A 14,343-nucleotide genomic window follows, 5' to 3' on the forward strand; every position below is an offset into this window, starting at 1 on the left:
CTGGAGCGGAGTTCCGCGACAATTCTTCTCGGCGTTTATTCTGATAGATCTGACTTTCAGGGGTAAGGGAAGGCATCCTAGAATGATAGTTCCTGTCGCACACAGGGCTACATCTACTTCTTTCGAACGAGTACGGTTTCGCCAGACAGGGTCCGCGTGCTCCGCGGCGGAGAAACAAGACGACAAATCAGACGCAGGAAGGACAGTCGGTTATGCTCCCCATCTGCTGTTTGTAAGCTTCCGTATTCTGGGTGCATACTTTCATTTTTGTTCTCATACGGTGTTCCTTCTGGGTAAGCTTGACTCCCAGATATTTCGGGTTAGTGCACTGTGAAAGGCGATATCCATTCCATCTTACATTAACCTCTTTCTTTGCCTCTCAGCTGCGCAAACAGAAATAACAAACTTATGTTTTTTTAATTGGGATTTAAATGATCATTATTACAATAAACAGCTAAGTGCCCGACCGCTACCTTTAGTCTCTTTCCCATCCGTTCGAAGGCTTTGTTCTGAACGGCGACGGCTTTAGCATCTGCAAAGATAAAGAAACGGGTGTCCGTTTTGATCGACTGATCATTAGTGTCTACACTACCTGACACAAGCACGTAATGCGAAATGTCACTACATATCTCGAGAAGGAAGGAAGGAAGACTGGGTTTAGCGTCCCGTCGACATCGAGGACATTAGAGACGGAGCACAAGCTCGGATTGTGTCAAGGATGGGGAAGGAAATCGGCCGTGCCCTTTCAAAGGAACCATTCCGGCATTTGCCTGGAACGATTTCTGGAAATCACGGAAAACCTAAATCTGGATGGCCGGATATCACGAGAGGCGGACCCGCCAGTATAATAGGAGTAGTTAACTATTCTGCTCCGGCCGGAGTAGCCGAGCGCTTATAGGCGCTACAGTCTGGAACCGCACGACGCTACGGTCGCAGGTTCGAATCCTGCCTCGGGGATTGATGTGTGTGATGTCCTTAGGTTAGTTAGGTTTAATTAGTTCTAAGTGCTAGGGGACTGATAACCTCAGCAGTTAATTTCCATAGTGCTCAGAGCCATTTTTGAACTATTCTGCTGTCAGCAGAGACGCAGTAACAGCATAATGGGTCGATCAGGAGAGCTCAACGTGGACTGGGCATTGGATTAACCTGAGAAACAAATCCATCACGGACATTTCAACCCTTTTAATGCTGTCCAAATCAACTGTTGGTGATGTGAATGTGCAGTGGAAACGTGAAGGAACAGCGACACCAACCAAGACCAGGTAGACCTTATGTACTGCCGGATAGGGACCGACAAGCATTGCGGAGAGCTGTTGTAAAAAACTGCAGGAGATCAGCGGCAGAACTCACTCGTGAGTTAAAAGTGCTACCACCAGTCCACCTAGCACAATAACAGTTCGTAGGAGGTAAATAATAAGGAACAGTAACAGAGTAGATTCTCATAATCCACGTATTTATGTAGTCCATGCTAACTGGCGCTTGAGATAACTGGAAACGGGTGATCTGGAGTGACGAATTACGCTGTACTCTGTGGAAATCCGACGGAAGTTTTTGGGTTTGGCGAATGGTTTGAGAACGTTACCTCCGATGAGTGTCGCATATGCGTTCAACCAGACAATCGTCGGTGACGTGTTTGGAGGCAACCCGGTCAGGCTGAACGCCTTAGACACACGAGTGCAGCAAGGTGGAGGTTCCCTAGTGTTTGGGGTGACATTATGTGGGGCCGACATACGCCAATGGTGGTCATGGAAGGCGCCGTAACGGCTGCACGATACATAAATGCCATCCTCCGGCCGATAGTGCAACCATATCGGGAGCTTATTGGCGAGGCATTCGTCTTCATGGACGACAATTCGCACCCCCATCGTATACATCTCGTGAATGAATATCTTCAGGATAATGACATCGCTCGACTAGAGTGGCCAGCATGTTCTCCAGACATGAACCCTAGCGAACATGCCTGGGATAGATTGAAAATGGCTGTTTATGGACTACGTGACCCACCAACCACTCTGAGGGATCTACACCGAATCGCGGTTGACGAGTGGGACAATCTGGACCAACAGTGCATTGATGAACTTGTGGACGATGAATACAGGTATACGGCGATGCAAGACGACGTGCTACTGGGTACTAGAGGTACCTGTGTACAGATATCTGGACCACCACCTCTGACGGTCTCGCTATATGGTGGTACAACATGCAATGTGTGGTTTTCATGAGCAATAAAAAGGGCCGAAATGATGTTTATGTTGATCTCTATTCCAATTTTCTGTACAGATTCCGGAACTCTCGGAACCGAGGTGATGAAAAAAAAAATTTTTTTTAATGTGTGTAAGTTTCTGGATACATGTGATCAGTTAGTGTATATTAAACAGCCGCGGGGCGGGAGTCAGACGTTTTTCTGCATCCGCGATCGACTCCTTTTTTGTTTGTAGGTCAAGAAAGAATCCTCTGTTTCGTATCAAGAACCCGATGAATTCTGTTAGTCTATATTTCTTCATAGTAGTGTATAGTTTTGCTTATGACTGGGTGGGAGAGTTGAATAAAGCTGCACCTGTGATCTCCGTTTGTTTTCTTTATGATGCGTGCGGTTCCGGACAGTTGCCGGGGCGAAAGACTGCTTGCCGTCTAATAATGGCTCCACCCGGACACACTTAAATGCGCTTCAGGATCATTCTATCACTTCGTAAAGTTGACACAGAAGAAAGACGGGACTGAAGTTTTTTTTTTTTTAACTGTCGTGTTCTTCGTACGCTCTGTTATTGCAGCAATCTTCGCTCGCCTCAAGATCTTACACGTTTGCATTTTAAGGACTCAATTGCTTATCATAGTTAGTAGCCATTCTAGACCTGAATATCCAAATATCCCCCTCCCTCCCCTCCAGCAGCGCGCGGCCGAGTTGTCAGCTGTAAGTCCCACACGCTCTGTCCTTTATCGCTTCTACGGTGACACAGATTAAATCCCTAATAATGGCAACAACAAAAAATAGTTACGCACTCGCTAGATTTACGAAGTGTCTCTCAGAGCACTAACGCCTACACAGTAGTAATCTCAGATTCCCATTGGCGGCCGCTTTCCGCCTTGATTAACGTCCCTTTTCACAGCGAGGCCGCCTAATACGTACGCGATTCTGACGCTGACCTTGGCGGTAATGAACTAGAAGCCTTAAAAAGTGAGGGCTCTGCGTTAATTACGATGTAGCGCGTACACATCTTGACTCCTCCCACAAAACAAGCCAGCCTCCGGTGTTGAGCATAATGCGAACAGATTACGCGCCCCCCACTTAAAATTATTCGCTAGAATTATTCATTAAGCGCCGCAAATGAAGCTCACGAATGGAGAGAGACGCGCCGATTTCGGTCGGTCAACCCAGGACGGATGACTTCAATAAAACTTGTTGCTTCTTTCCGTGGCCATGACTTGTGTGAGTAAAGTTTACGTGACGGCAGTAACTCTGCCAAGTCTTTATATAACGCACTCCCATTTATTGCGAAAGTTTTCTGTTCACTACCGCAGTGTGGTCAAGCATGGGGGCTACAAGTTACTTCCATCAGCGATCAACCTGGAAGAAAAGGGGAAAAAAACGAATATATGTTCAAGCTCTCGGCTCTACACGGAAAATCAAGCTGGTGCGAATGGTCTTGAATTTCGAACGGAACAGCCGACGATCCTCAGCAATGTAGAACAGAAAAAGCAAAATTGGAATGTAAGCATGCTGTCGACATGCGCATTTTCAGGAATGTGGGTTATACCTGTTGTATGGTTTTCAGTGAGGTTCCGCCATGTCTCCTAGTCATCGTCTGCCGCAGTTCAGTCACTGGTCACTTAAATCAAATATCGACAGAGTATCTCCCATCTCCGTACTTCGCGGCGGCCGCTTTCAACATTGCTCCGCCTTACACATTAACAGCATGACACTCTAAGCACTCTGGCTCACCGAAGGTGTGAAAACCGAGCCAAATCCTGCCTTTTTTTTATATATATACACGAACGGAGAATTGCTAGAGGTGAAAAATACGGTGACAAGAAAAAGGGCTAATGACCGGGGATTGGACGGGAAGTACTTCGCATTTGTCACGGGCAAATGCTAAGAGAACCATGAAGTCATACATGGAGTCAACTGTTACGTACGGTGGAGAAGTGCAAAGAAAGATAAACAGCGACACAATATACTAGGAATTACTCGTACAAGTAAAACACAAGAATCATCCAGTCCTTAAATTACAGTGGAAATTAAATGATTGTAAACTCCAAAACGGGAGCATATCTAGAATAATGCGTACGTTATGTAGTTTCGATGATAAAAGCAATTCATTACTTCGAGACTGACGTATATAAATAGCTCGTGAACTCTCCTGCACTGTAAAATAAAGCAAACAAACCCTCGTCTGGCCTTCAAAACATCCTGTCAGTGATGGTGCGACACGGACATCATCCATTTCAAGGAACACACAGTTCAGCGAGGAAAAGCTGGTTACAACACGAAGGCTTTACAAAAAGAGAGAAAAAAGTTGGGGTTGAAATAAAAAGGAAGTACTATGTGATGCACGTATCAGGCAGCGTTCTTAAATTACACCGAATTGCACTTGTCTCTTAATTGCTGCGAACGATCACACATTAGTTGACTGAAGAGATGCAGACTAACTTAATGAAGAAGACAGCTTCGACGTAGATTCGCTGCGAGGTGTTTGATAGGGACTGGAGTGAACGCATAGACACGTTTCGTTTGCAGTAAAAACCATAGTGACGGCGGGAAAAGAGCGACAAGCTTTTACGTGCAGAGGTGGAGTACTTACCTGGCATGCACTGGTAGTGGGCCTCTAAGTATTTTAGAGTGCCCGGGCAAGGATCCCCGAACATACTTGTAGCAGCAACAATACTGCAGTTCTGCTGCTGGCTACATCTGGCGAACAGAGATAATAAAAAATGTAATTTCTTTTCTGCACTAACCCGGATTACATTGATAGTGAACCTCTATGTACTTGAGGGTGCCAGGACAAAAGGGCTGCATTTCCAGTACAGCGTCCGTTATCAAAAGTTCGCAGTGCGGCTGACCCTCGCAGCTGAAATAGAGAGGGAACTTAGTGCGCTGTAGCTGGGTCGGACGGAGGGCAGAATCAATCTTTCGTGATTCGTGTCGTATCACTCTCCCTCCGCCCACTCGGGATATTAAACATCCCCTCACATGAAGAAAAACATCAGACTACAGTACGGAAGACCAGAAACTGGAACACAATAACCGGAAAGTCAGTCGACGGACAAATTTAAACGGGCGCTAGACGGCGAGAACACACAATACGGCTAGCAGAAACTGTGGAAGCTGCTCTTCAACTCGATCGTCTGAGCGTTGTTGCCGGCTATTCCCTTCGGCAGACTTACCTAATCCCTCATTATCTTGCCTGCTGACCATTAGTTTTTTTTCTGTTTCTGGTCACGGACTGAGTGAGGAACCGTTTTTTAAGACTATCACGCAGGCTGCAAAACTCTGAATAGTCCACCCTATTTTCTACTGTTATCACTGGTCTCATTTTCAATCTGTTTCTGACCCAAGAGCACACTTAATTTTTCTCGTTTGATATTACAGCAAAAAGATGGAGTAGTGTCGAATGAAGAACTCCCATAACACAGAATAACAGTTTTGATATGTCCCCATTCCTAGACATCTTCATCAAACCAAGATGAGAACATGGTTGTAGAAGCTGTTATAGTTGGGATGATTAGGATGCTCCAGTGAGGGTTTTTTTTTTTGTGGGGCGTTAGCGAATGCAATAAACGCACTTCATATACAACAACGTTTTCGATGGACGTCGCCTGTCTGTTTCCTTATACCCTGACGGCTTCTCCATTTCATTCTTAACTCTTCTTCTCCTTCTTCCACTCCGCTCCAGTCTTCTTTTTCCTATCCCACCCTCTGCACCGCTTCCCGCCTTCTCAATCCCCCCGCCCAAAACAATTCTCTCTCTCTCTCTCTCTCTCTCTCTCTCTCTCTCTCCCTCCCTCTCTCTCTCTCTCTCTCTCTCTCTCTCTCTCTCTCTCGCTCTCAATGTGTCTGTTCAAGCAGCATGTAGACAAAAGGATCTTCTCTAATCGTTCTCCTATAAAATGCACTTCCTTACGACGGAGAAAGAATGCCGGAAAGTACGAAAAACATTTTCGATTTGTTTGTGCCGAGTTGCCAAACTTGTGTTCCATTTTTCGTTAATGTTTCTCTCTTCTTCTACAACTATCATTTTTCTGGTCTTCCGATACCGTTACCGTTATTTCACAAAATAAAGTGACACTTTCTGAACAGAAGAAGTCACAGTATGAGGCTACAGCTACGGAGAAGAGCACAAGCAGAAGAGCTATTTAGGGAGCAGTTGGTGGAAGCAGAAGACGCTTAACAGCGGGTTTGCAGCGTTCCCGACACCCCTCAAGTACACGCTGAACGAATGCCTCTCTGGTGCACGTGTCTCATGGTTAGAAAGCTATGCGCGCTCATGGAACAAGAATGAAAAATAGGTGAGTGTCTGTATCCACAAAAATGTGTTCCACGTTGTTTTAACCCTCGCAATATCAACGGGTGGCTGGGGGTTATTTTTCTGCCCAACTTTAGAAAATAAATCTAACCAGTTACTTTAGCTCATAAAATTTTGTAAAAAATATTTATTGTTTTTAATGACATCTTCTAAACAATTCCGTAAATGTTTTTAGTTTTTCAGTTAAACTTATACAAAACATTTAAGTCTTTCGAGTAGATGTCATTTTCCCAATGAATGTCATATTCAATATTTTCAGGTTCAGGACCTTACTTACACATTAATATCTATTTAAACAGTTTGTTGCGAGTAAAAGATAACAATAATTAGCGAAATTTTCATTTCTTAATTTTTAAATTTTTTTATATTACAGTGGGCTTCAAGTACCCCCACTGGTAGCAAATGTTATAGAAAATGTGTAAATATTGCTAAGAATGTGCTAGAAGATATTTTCAGGTTCTGTATTCTACTTACACATCTGCATGTCTTGCAAAAGTACGTTGTTGATGAAGTCAACAAATAAGCAATTATTCCGCTTTTTTCAGTTTTTTTTAGGGTGGGCATAAACTACCCCTACTTGCCAATAGGCGTTATGGAAAATCCGTTGGTATTGCTAGGGTTAAATATCGTGAGTTCCGTTGCAGAATCACGGACATATCAAACTGTGTATATGTTGCAGAGGAAGGTTACACCCTGGAAAAGAAAACAAATGACCTCTGGGGTCTTGCGCATATCCGCAGTGGCTGGAAAAGCCCGCTGGCACAGTGCGCTGGATGTTCAAACTACTAGACCATCACAGGGGTCCAAAGAACATTTATTCTACTAAACTCAAAAGAAATGTGTGCACAGGAACAGGACACGGTAGTTTACGGAGGAAAAGGAATTGTGCATACGCAGAGGCAAGCGTCAACAGCCAAAACTTAAATAGTTAGTACCGTACGTTAATCAAATAAAACACAGCGTTAAAAGGAACAGAATTATAACACAAACACACTTGTCTACAATAAACTACTAACACCAAATATATAACATCTGAAACCTGTAAGCGTGACGTGCTAGAGTTCAAATGACATATATCGCTTGAAAGAGGGGGTTAGGGCTACATAAACGTTGCATGGCGTTACATATACAGGGTGAACAAAAAATGCCACTTTTGAGGTCAGCATGCGATTTCTCATCCAGATTGAAGACAAAAGTTTATGTAGCAGACTCAGATCGCGTGCATTTTGAAACCTTATGTATGAAAACGAGGACCAAGAAATACTCTCAGATCTTGTAGCTCATCGGAATGTCAAGAAGAACATGTATCAACGCACACTACCACACTAGCCGTCGTAGCTCAAAGAGTAGACTGCTGGGGCATCCACCACACAGCTACAGCTCGAATCCTCCTCAGGTTTCTTTTTCTTTAAACTTTTTAACCATCCATTCCATAGTTTTTGTCGTTTATAAGCAGGACATGGTTACGTCACATGACAATAGCCTATCACGTGACAGTGGCATCCATTGAAATGCATGCAAGTGTCCACTAACCGCACAGTACACAACCATAGCTAGTCCTGCGAAGTTCTCGTAGCGCGGCTTCCCGATGGAGTACACAAACGATAACTACGTCGATATGCTTTTGGTGCCGAGTGCATCCGATAACCAAGCTGCTCCTGAAACTTCCTGGCAGATTAAAACTGTGTGCCCGACCGAGACTCGAACTCGGGACCTTTGCCTTTCGCGGGCAAGTGCTCTACCATCTGAGCTACCGAAGCACGACTCACGCCCGGTACTCACAGCTTTACTTCTGCCAGTATCTCGTCTCCTACCTTCCAAACTTTACAGAAGCTCTCCTGCGAACCTGGCAGAAGTAAAGCTGTGAGTACCGGGCGTGAGTCGTGCTTCGGTAGCTCAGATGGTAGAGTACTTGCCCGCGAAAGGCAAAGGTCCCGAGTTCGAGTCTCGGTCGGGCACACAGTTTTAATCTGCCAGGAAGTTTCATATCAGCACACACTCCGCTGCAGAGTGGAAAGTCTCATTCAAGCTGCTCCTACTCGTGGGGTGCTGCACGGTACCCTCAAAGCTGTCATTACAGTAGAAATGTTTCTCGTCGCCTGAAGCAAAGCCTTCGGGAAACCGGTAATCTTCGTCCACAAGCAACGGACACAGGTCGTCCAAGGATTAGGCGTACTCGACAAACAGAGGAGGCGATTCTCGAAACCGTTCACCAGTCACCTCGGCGAAGTACAAGGCAGTTCCACATATCTCATTGACTGGCTGCTGAAGTGTTGCACGATAAAGAAATGCATCCGTGTCGTTGCACGTTAACTCGACAGCAGCAGCCAGAAGACCGCACTCGACGAGTACAGTTTTGTGGATGGCTTTTGCACCAAGTGGAAGATAAAGTACATTTTATAAGTAACGTGACATGAAGTGACGAATCTAGCTTCACTCGTAAAGGTATTTTCAACATCCACAATAGCCACTATTGCTCGGAACACAACCCACATATCACCCGTGAACGTGGCTTTTCGGCACGCTTCGGCTTATACCTGTGGGAGAAGTAGCTTTGTCCCTTGCCTATTGCCGGACACGTTGAATGTGCTGCTGTATCGTACATTTCTTTGCAACACTTTGCCTAACGTATTAGAAAACATTCCATATGGAGTTCGGCGACAGCTATGGTTTGAGTGTACCGCCACACTTTGGAATGAATATGCGTAACTATTTAAATGAAACCTTTCCAGGGAAATGGATTGGTGATGGAGGTCCAATGTCCTGGCCTTCGCGTTTCCCGGACCTTAATCCACTAGATTTTTATTTGTGGGGCTACTTAAAGGAACAAGTTTAAAGTACCCCACGACCTAATAGCTCGCGCGCGCACACACCACTTCGGCCATGGTGGATGCAGATGTGTTGCGGAGGGTCCAGTGAGTGCTGAAGTATTTACAAAAGCAAGGTGGTCTCTTTCAACGTCTTCTCCAAAGTGAAAGTTGCTCGTATGAGTACGTACCAGCTCTGTAGAGAGAAACTAGGATGTCAAACGTAGAAAATGGAGTTATTGTGCATAGCATAATGTGCAATCAAATGGAGCCTACATAGTGTGTTTTTTCTACCTCATTGGATACGGACGATGTTACTGTATGCACTATTATTTTCTGTTGGCTTTACTTGTCTCGTCTCACTGAACTAACGGGACAGCTCCGGCATAGGGCAGAGTTGATGCTACCTATTCTTGCTGTTGCGGTCTCTTTTTTTATCGCATTGGCGGGACAAGGTTTTGCTAGATACACTTTTGTTTTGAACTGAGATGAGGACTCGAATGCTGACCGTCAAATGTGGCACTTTTTCTTCATCCTGTACAAGAAAGAATCCTGCAACCATACCTACAAAACCGCACAGCAGTGCAAAATTATAATTAAATGAACAAAATAAGAACAAAGAATGTTAAGTACATGAAATGAATATGGTATATCGTTGAAAAATTCTGGTCTTCCGTAATATTCGTTGCAATATTTTCTCTGTGGTCTTTAAATGGTAAACGGATGGCATTTCCCAGACTACACACGGCACACAATGAGGTAAACGTTTGAAACTCACTTGCTACTTAACAAACGGACGAAAAAGGGAAAAAAATCTGGAAACTGCTGACGGATATTCCCTAAATATGATGTTGGAGAAGAAAGCAAGTATTGTGCAGGTTGAGTCCGCCTCTTTTTAGAGTGCGGCAGACATAGTTTCTGACAAGTTCAGTGTTCAGTTGAGAAGTGTCGTCAACAGTCCCGTAGCATTTACTGTCCAAAATATAGGATATAAGCGAAGAATTATTTTTGAATATGCTGGAACGAAAACAAATAATTAAGAACCTCAGACAAAGCAAGATACACGCTGGCGTGAAGATATATTTCTAGCGGAAATTTATGAATGAAATATAAGTTCCTATAGAACTCTGAGGAAAGCGAAGTAAAATTTCATGAATATAATTGTATCAGACAAACAACAAAATGGACAGTACAAGGTGATAATTTTAGCTTATAAAGTATCTTCACAGGATCTAATTTTAATAGAGGAGAAAGTAAAAATTTACAACATTAATCTGAACTACCTACAGTTTCTTACACTGCAACAGAAAAAATTACGCGATGAAATGATTAAACTGAAGTGTATCTCAGTTTTGAGGGAAAAGCTCAGACCGTCACAAACTGATACAAATTGGAATATGGCCAGTAACAGCGAGCAGTGCAAGATTTGATACTAAAAAGATGGTACATATGCGAACACCTCATTTACAGGCAAGAGCAAACTATTTTCAGTTGTACAAGCTATAACGATCTGCTGACATTGTGATATAAACAAAGCAAGATGGCGAATACGGATTTAAATATATATTAAATAAGAAGTGGAACAGTAGGAAGAAACACGCAGCAAGTACTAAATAATGAGAGCTATTCTGATTCTACTTCATGAGATCTAAGCAGAAATGCCATCCGTAAACATCGAGAGCTTTTTTAGTGAAAGCAAATAGGACCAATACTACTGAACTTGTAGACACGAACGAGTGGATGAAGACTTAATACGTGTGGCAGTACCAAAGCACACGTAGCATAGAGCATAGGAGGAACACACAAGGTATAAATAAATAAAAAAGGAAACCATCCACGATGCTCATAACAGTAACAAGATGCTAAGACAACAGAAGTAACACATTAAGTAGACATAACAAAAATGCCGCCTCGTCTGATTAGGAAACCTGGATTTCCTTTCGATGAGCAGCTGCAACCAGGAACAATGCACGGGATACTCTAATCCGATTAAAATTACTTGATAGTTGACGTGTGTCGCACGACTGCTACGGCCGCAGGTTCGAATCCTGCCTCGGGCATGGGTGTGTGTGATGTCCTTAGGTTAGTTAGGTTTAAGTAGTTCTAAGTTCTAGGGGACTGATGACCACAGATGTTAAGTCCCATAGTGCTCAGAGCCATTTGAACCATTTGACGTGTGTCACTTGCCGCTACAGTGTTGCCGCATGCGCTTGCCGGCACTCGCTCGGTTATAGGCGTCACACAAACACGGCGGGTCACTTCACTTCACTTCACTTCACAAATGCTGTTAACGTGTAACGCGGAGCAATGTTGGAAGCGGCCGCGCGAACTACGACGGAAGAGGGAGACGCTCTGTCGACAGCTGATTTTACGCGACTAATGACTGAAATGCGGCAGAAGACGGTTTTGTAACTGTCAATTTAAACTAACGTCCTAAACTAGCCACAACATCGCGATGTGAATGTATCCGAGAAAACGGCGATCAACGATCTGCGGCAAAACTAAAATCACGATCGCTTTGTTGACGGCCTTCGTGGCTAAGCCCTACGAGAAAACTCGAGTCAGAAAAATTTCAATTTCAGCGGTAAAAGCAAACTGTAATTTCTCACTGTCTTTGGTTACACTATCCTCACACTGGCTGCACGGAATGCCGCGTTACCAACCGATGAACAGTCCTGCTTGGCTCTCGGTAGAAGACTGTAGGGAACACAAGCAGATTCCGCACGGAAAAAAAAATGATAGGAAGAAAAATAAGAGCAAATAAATAAGCTGATACTGTGATGATGAAAATGACGCGGAAAAGTATTAGAAATAAAATAACTGCATTTATACCAATTAATTGAATAAAAAATACTCAAAGTCTTCTGATCAGATTTAGAAAAATAAAAAAAAAATTGCTTCATTTGTCGAGCCTCGAACCTAAGACCTCCCAAACGTCGGGTATATATGCTAACGAGAACGCTACGCCATTACGCTGGCAAAATTTGTTTATGTTTCTGGTGACGCAGTTGCAACGATTAATTGCAGCCTTCGAAAATTCGGCTTCACGCAATGTCTTGCGAGGCTAATCTAATGTAAGCCAATCTCTGTGATTATAATAACTTTATATGTGACGCAGATTGTGTCTTGTGCGGAAGGATGCAGTAGTCTGTGTTTAGTGCTATGTATGAAATCTGTGTATTTCGTTACCATCGGTGTGTGTGTGTGTGTGTGGTATGTGTGTGTGTGTGTGTGTGTGTGAGGGGCCAGGCCCTGCATTACGGGATCCACACAAATCAAGAAAGAAAGCCGGACAAGGAGTTTGAAGAAAAGTGAGTAAATTGTTGTGGCAGTTTTGTAACGGTGAACGTTTCGGGCGTGACGTTGAGCGCTCTGACTGGAGGAAACCAGCTACGACGCGTGAAGTGTCAACTATCAAGCAATTGTAATCGGACTATAGCTAGCTGGCAGGAGGAGGGGAAGTAGAACGGGTGGGGGCAGGATGGGAAGGACCAGGCAGGAGGGGAGAGCGGCGGCTCTTATACCTGTTGTGCAGCACGCGTAGCGACTTTGGCGACATGCAGTTAACGCTCCACTCTGTATTCCCGTGTTCGTTGCAGATGGTGATGGAGAAGCGGCCGTAGTTGGCGCGGATCAGATGGATGAGGTTTCCGTCGGTGCAGCGGATGGCGAGCACCTTACCCTCACAGGCGTAAACCGTATCGTAACGCGGTTGCTCTGAAACATAAAACAAAATTCGCTTCATTACACTTCACGCTGCAACAAAGTCGCAAATTTACAATGGAAAATCCGTCGACGGGTCACAGGATTCTAAACAAAGGACTGAAATGGTAAACTATAGAACGACAAACTAATCTTCTGTGTGCTTTCCGCTGTTCTCCCTGATCACTCCGAAAATATGGCGATGACTACTTCCTAGATTAAAATGCAGTCATTTACACAAGGAAAAGTGCTACTATGTACGAGGGCGTACTGAAAAGTAAAGCCTCCCAAATTATTTTCTGTGAAAACTCTAAAAGCTTTCTTTTTAAGTAAAAAAAAAAAAAAAAAAAAAAAAAAAAAAAAAAAAAAAAAAAAGTTATTAACATTCTATATCTTTACTCTTCAAAAAATGGCTCTGAGCACTATGCGACTTAACTTCTGAGGTCATTAGTCCCCTAGAACTTAGAACTACTTAAACCTAACTAACCTAAGGACATCACACTTATCCATGCCCGAGGCAGGATTCGAACCTGCGACCGTAGCGGTCGCGCGGTTCCAGACTGTAGCGCCTAGAACCTCTTGGCCACTCCGGCCGGCTTTACTTTTCATGTCCACATATTTATTTCTCATTTGACTATCGCATCATAGCCGGCCGGTGTGGCCGAGCGGTTCTAGGCGCTACAGTCTGGAACCGCGCGACCGCTACGGTTGCAGGTTCGAATCCTGCCTCGGGCATGGATGTGTGTGATGTCATTAGGTTAGTTAGGTTTAAGTAGTTCTGAGTTCTAGGGGACTGATGACCTCAGAAGTTAAGTCCCACAGTGCTCAGAGCCATTTGAACCTATCGCATCATAATATAACAAGCTACACTGGACAAACCAGTGAGAAAATGTTCAAATGTGTGTGAATTCCTAAGGGACCAAACTGCTGAGGTCATCGGTCCCTAGACTTACACACTATTTAAATTAACTTTTGCTAAGGACAACACGCACACCCATGCGCGAGGGAGGACTCGAACCTCCGGCGGGAGGGGCCGCGCAATCTGTGACATGGCGCACTCGGCGTGGCAACCAGTGAGAGATCAGTCTGCTGATACGTCACCGTAGAATGTTTGACTTTGTTGAAGGAGCCACAAGCTGATCTCAACTTGCACTGCTTCACCATTATCAAAGCGAAATCCTCGAAAGTGTTCTTTAAGTTTTGGAAAGAGCTGAAAATGGGATGGGGCCAAGTCGGGAGTGTAGGGAGGCTGAACGGTGACGGTGAACCCGAGGCGTCAGATTGTTGAAGATATTGCAGCACTCGTGTTTGTG

General features: G+C 44.3%; 1 protein-coding gene across 1 annotated transcript in view; it reads right to left on the minus strand.

Annotated features, from left to right (window-relative positions):
• LOC126470667 (latrophilin Cirl) overlaps positions 1 to 14,343 on the minus strand; it is a 781,142-nt gene that overhangs the window by 103,039 nt on the left and 663,760 nt on the right. Inside the window, exons 4-5 of the mRNA XM_050098661.1 lie at positions 12,853 to 13,045; positions 4,800 to 4,906 (exon numbers count right to left, since the gene is read on the minus strand). Of these exons, the coding sequence (XP_049954618.1) occupies positions 4,800 to 4,906; positions 12,853 to 13,045 (300 nt within the window). The remainder of the gene's footprint in view (positions 1 to 4,799; positions 4,907 to 12,852; positions 13,046 to 14,343) is intronic.

Source organism: Schistocerca serialis, chromosome 3 (assembly GCF_023864345.2).
Source record: "Schistocerca serialis cubense isolate TAMUIC-IGC-003099 chromosome 3, iqSchSeri2.2, whole genome shotgun sequence".
Lineage (NCBI taxonomy): Eukaryota > Metazoa > Arthropoda > Insecta > Orthoptera > Acrididae > Schistocerca > Schistocerca serialis.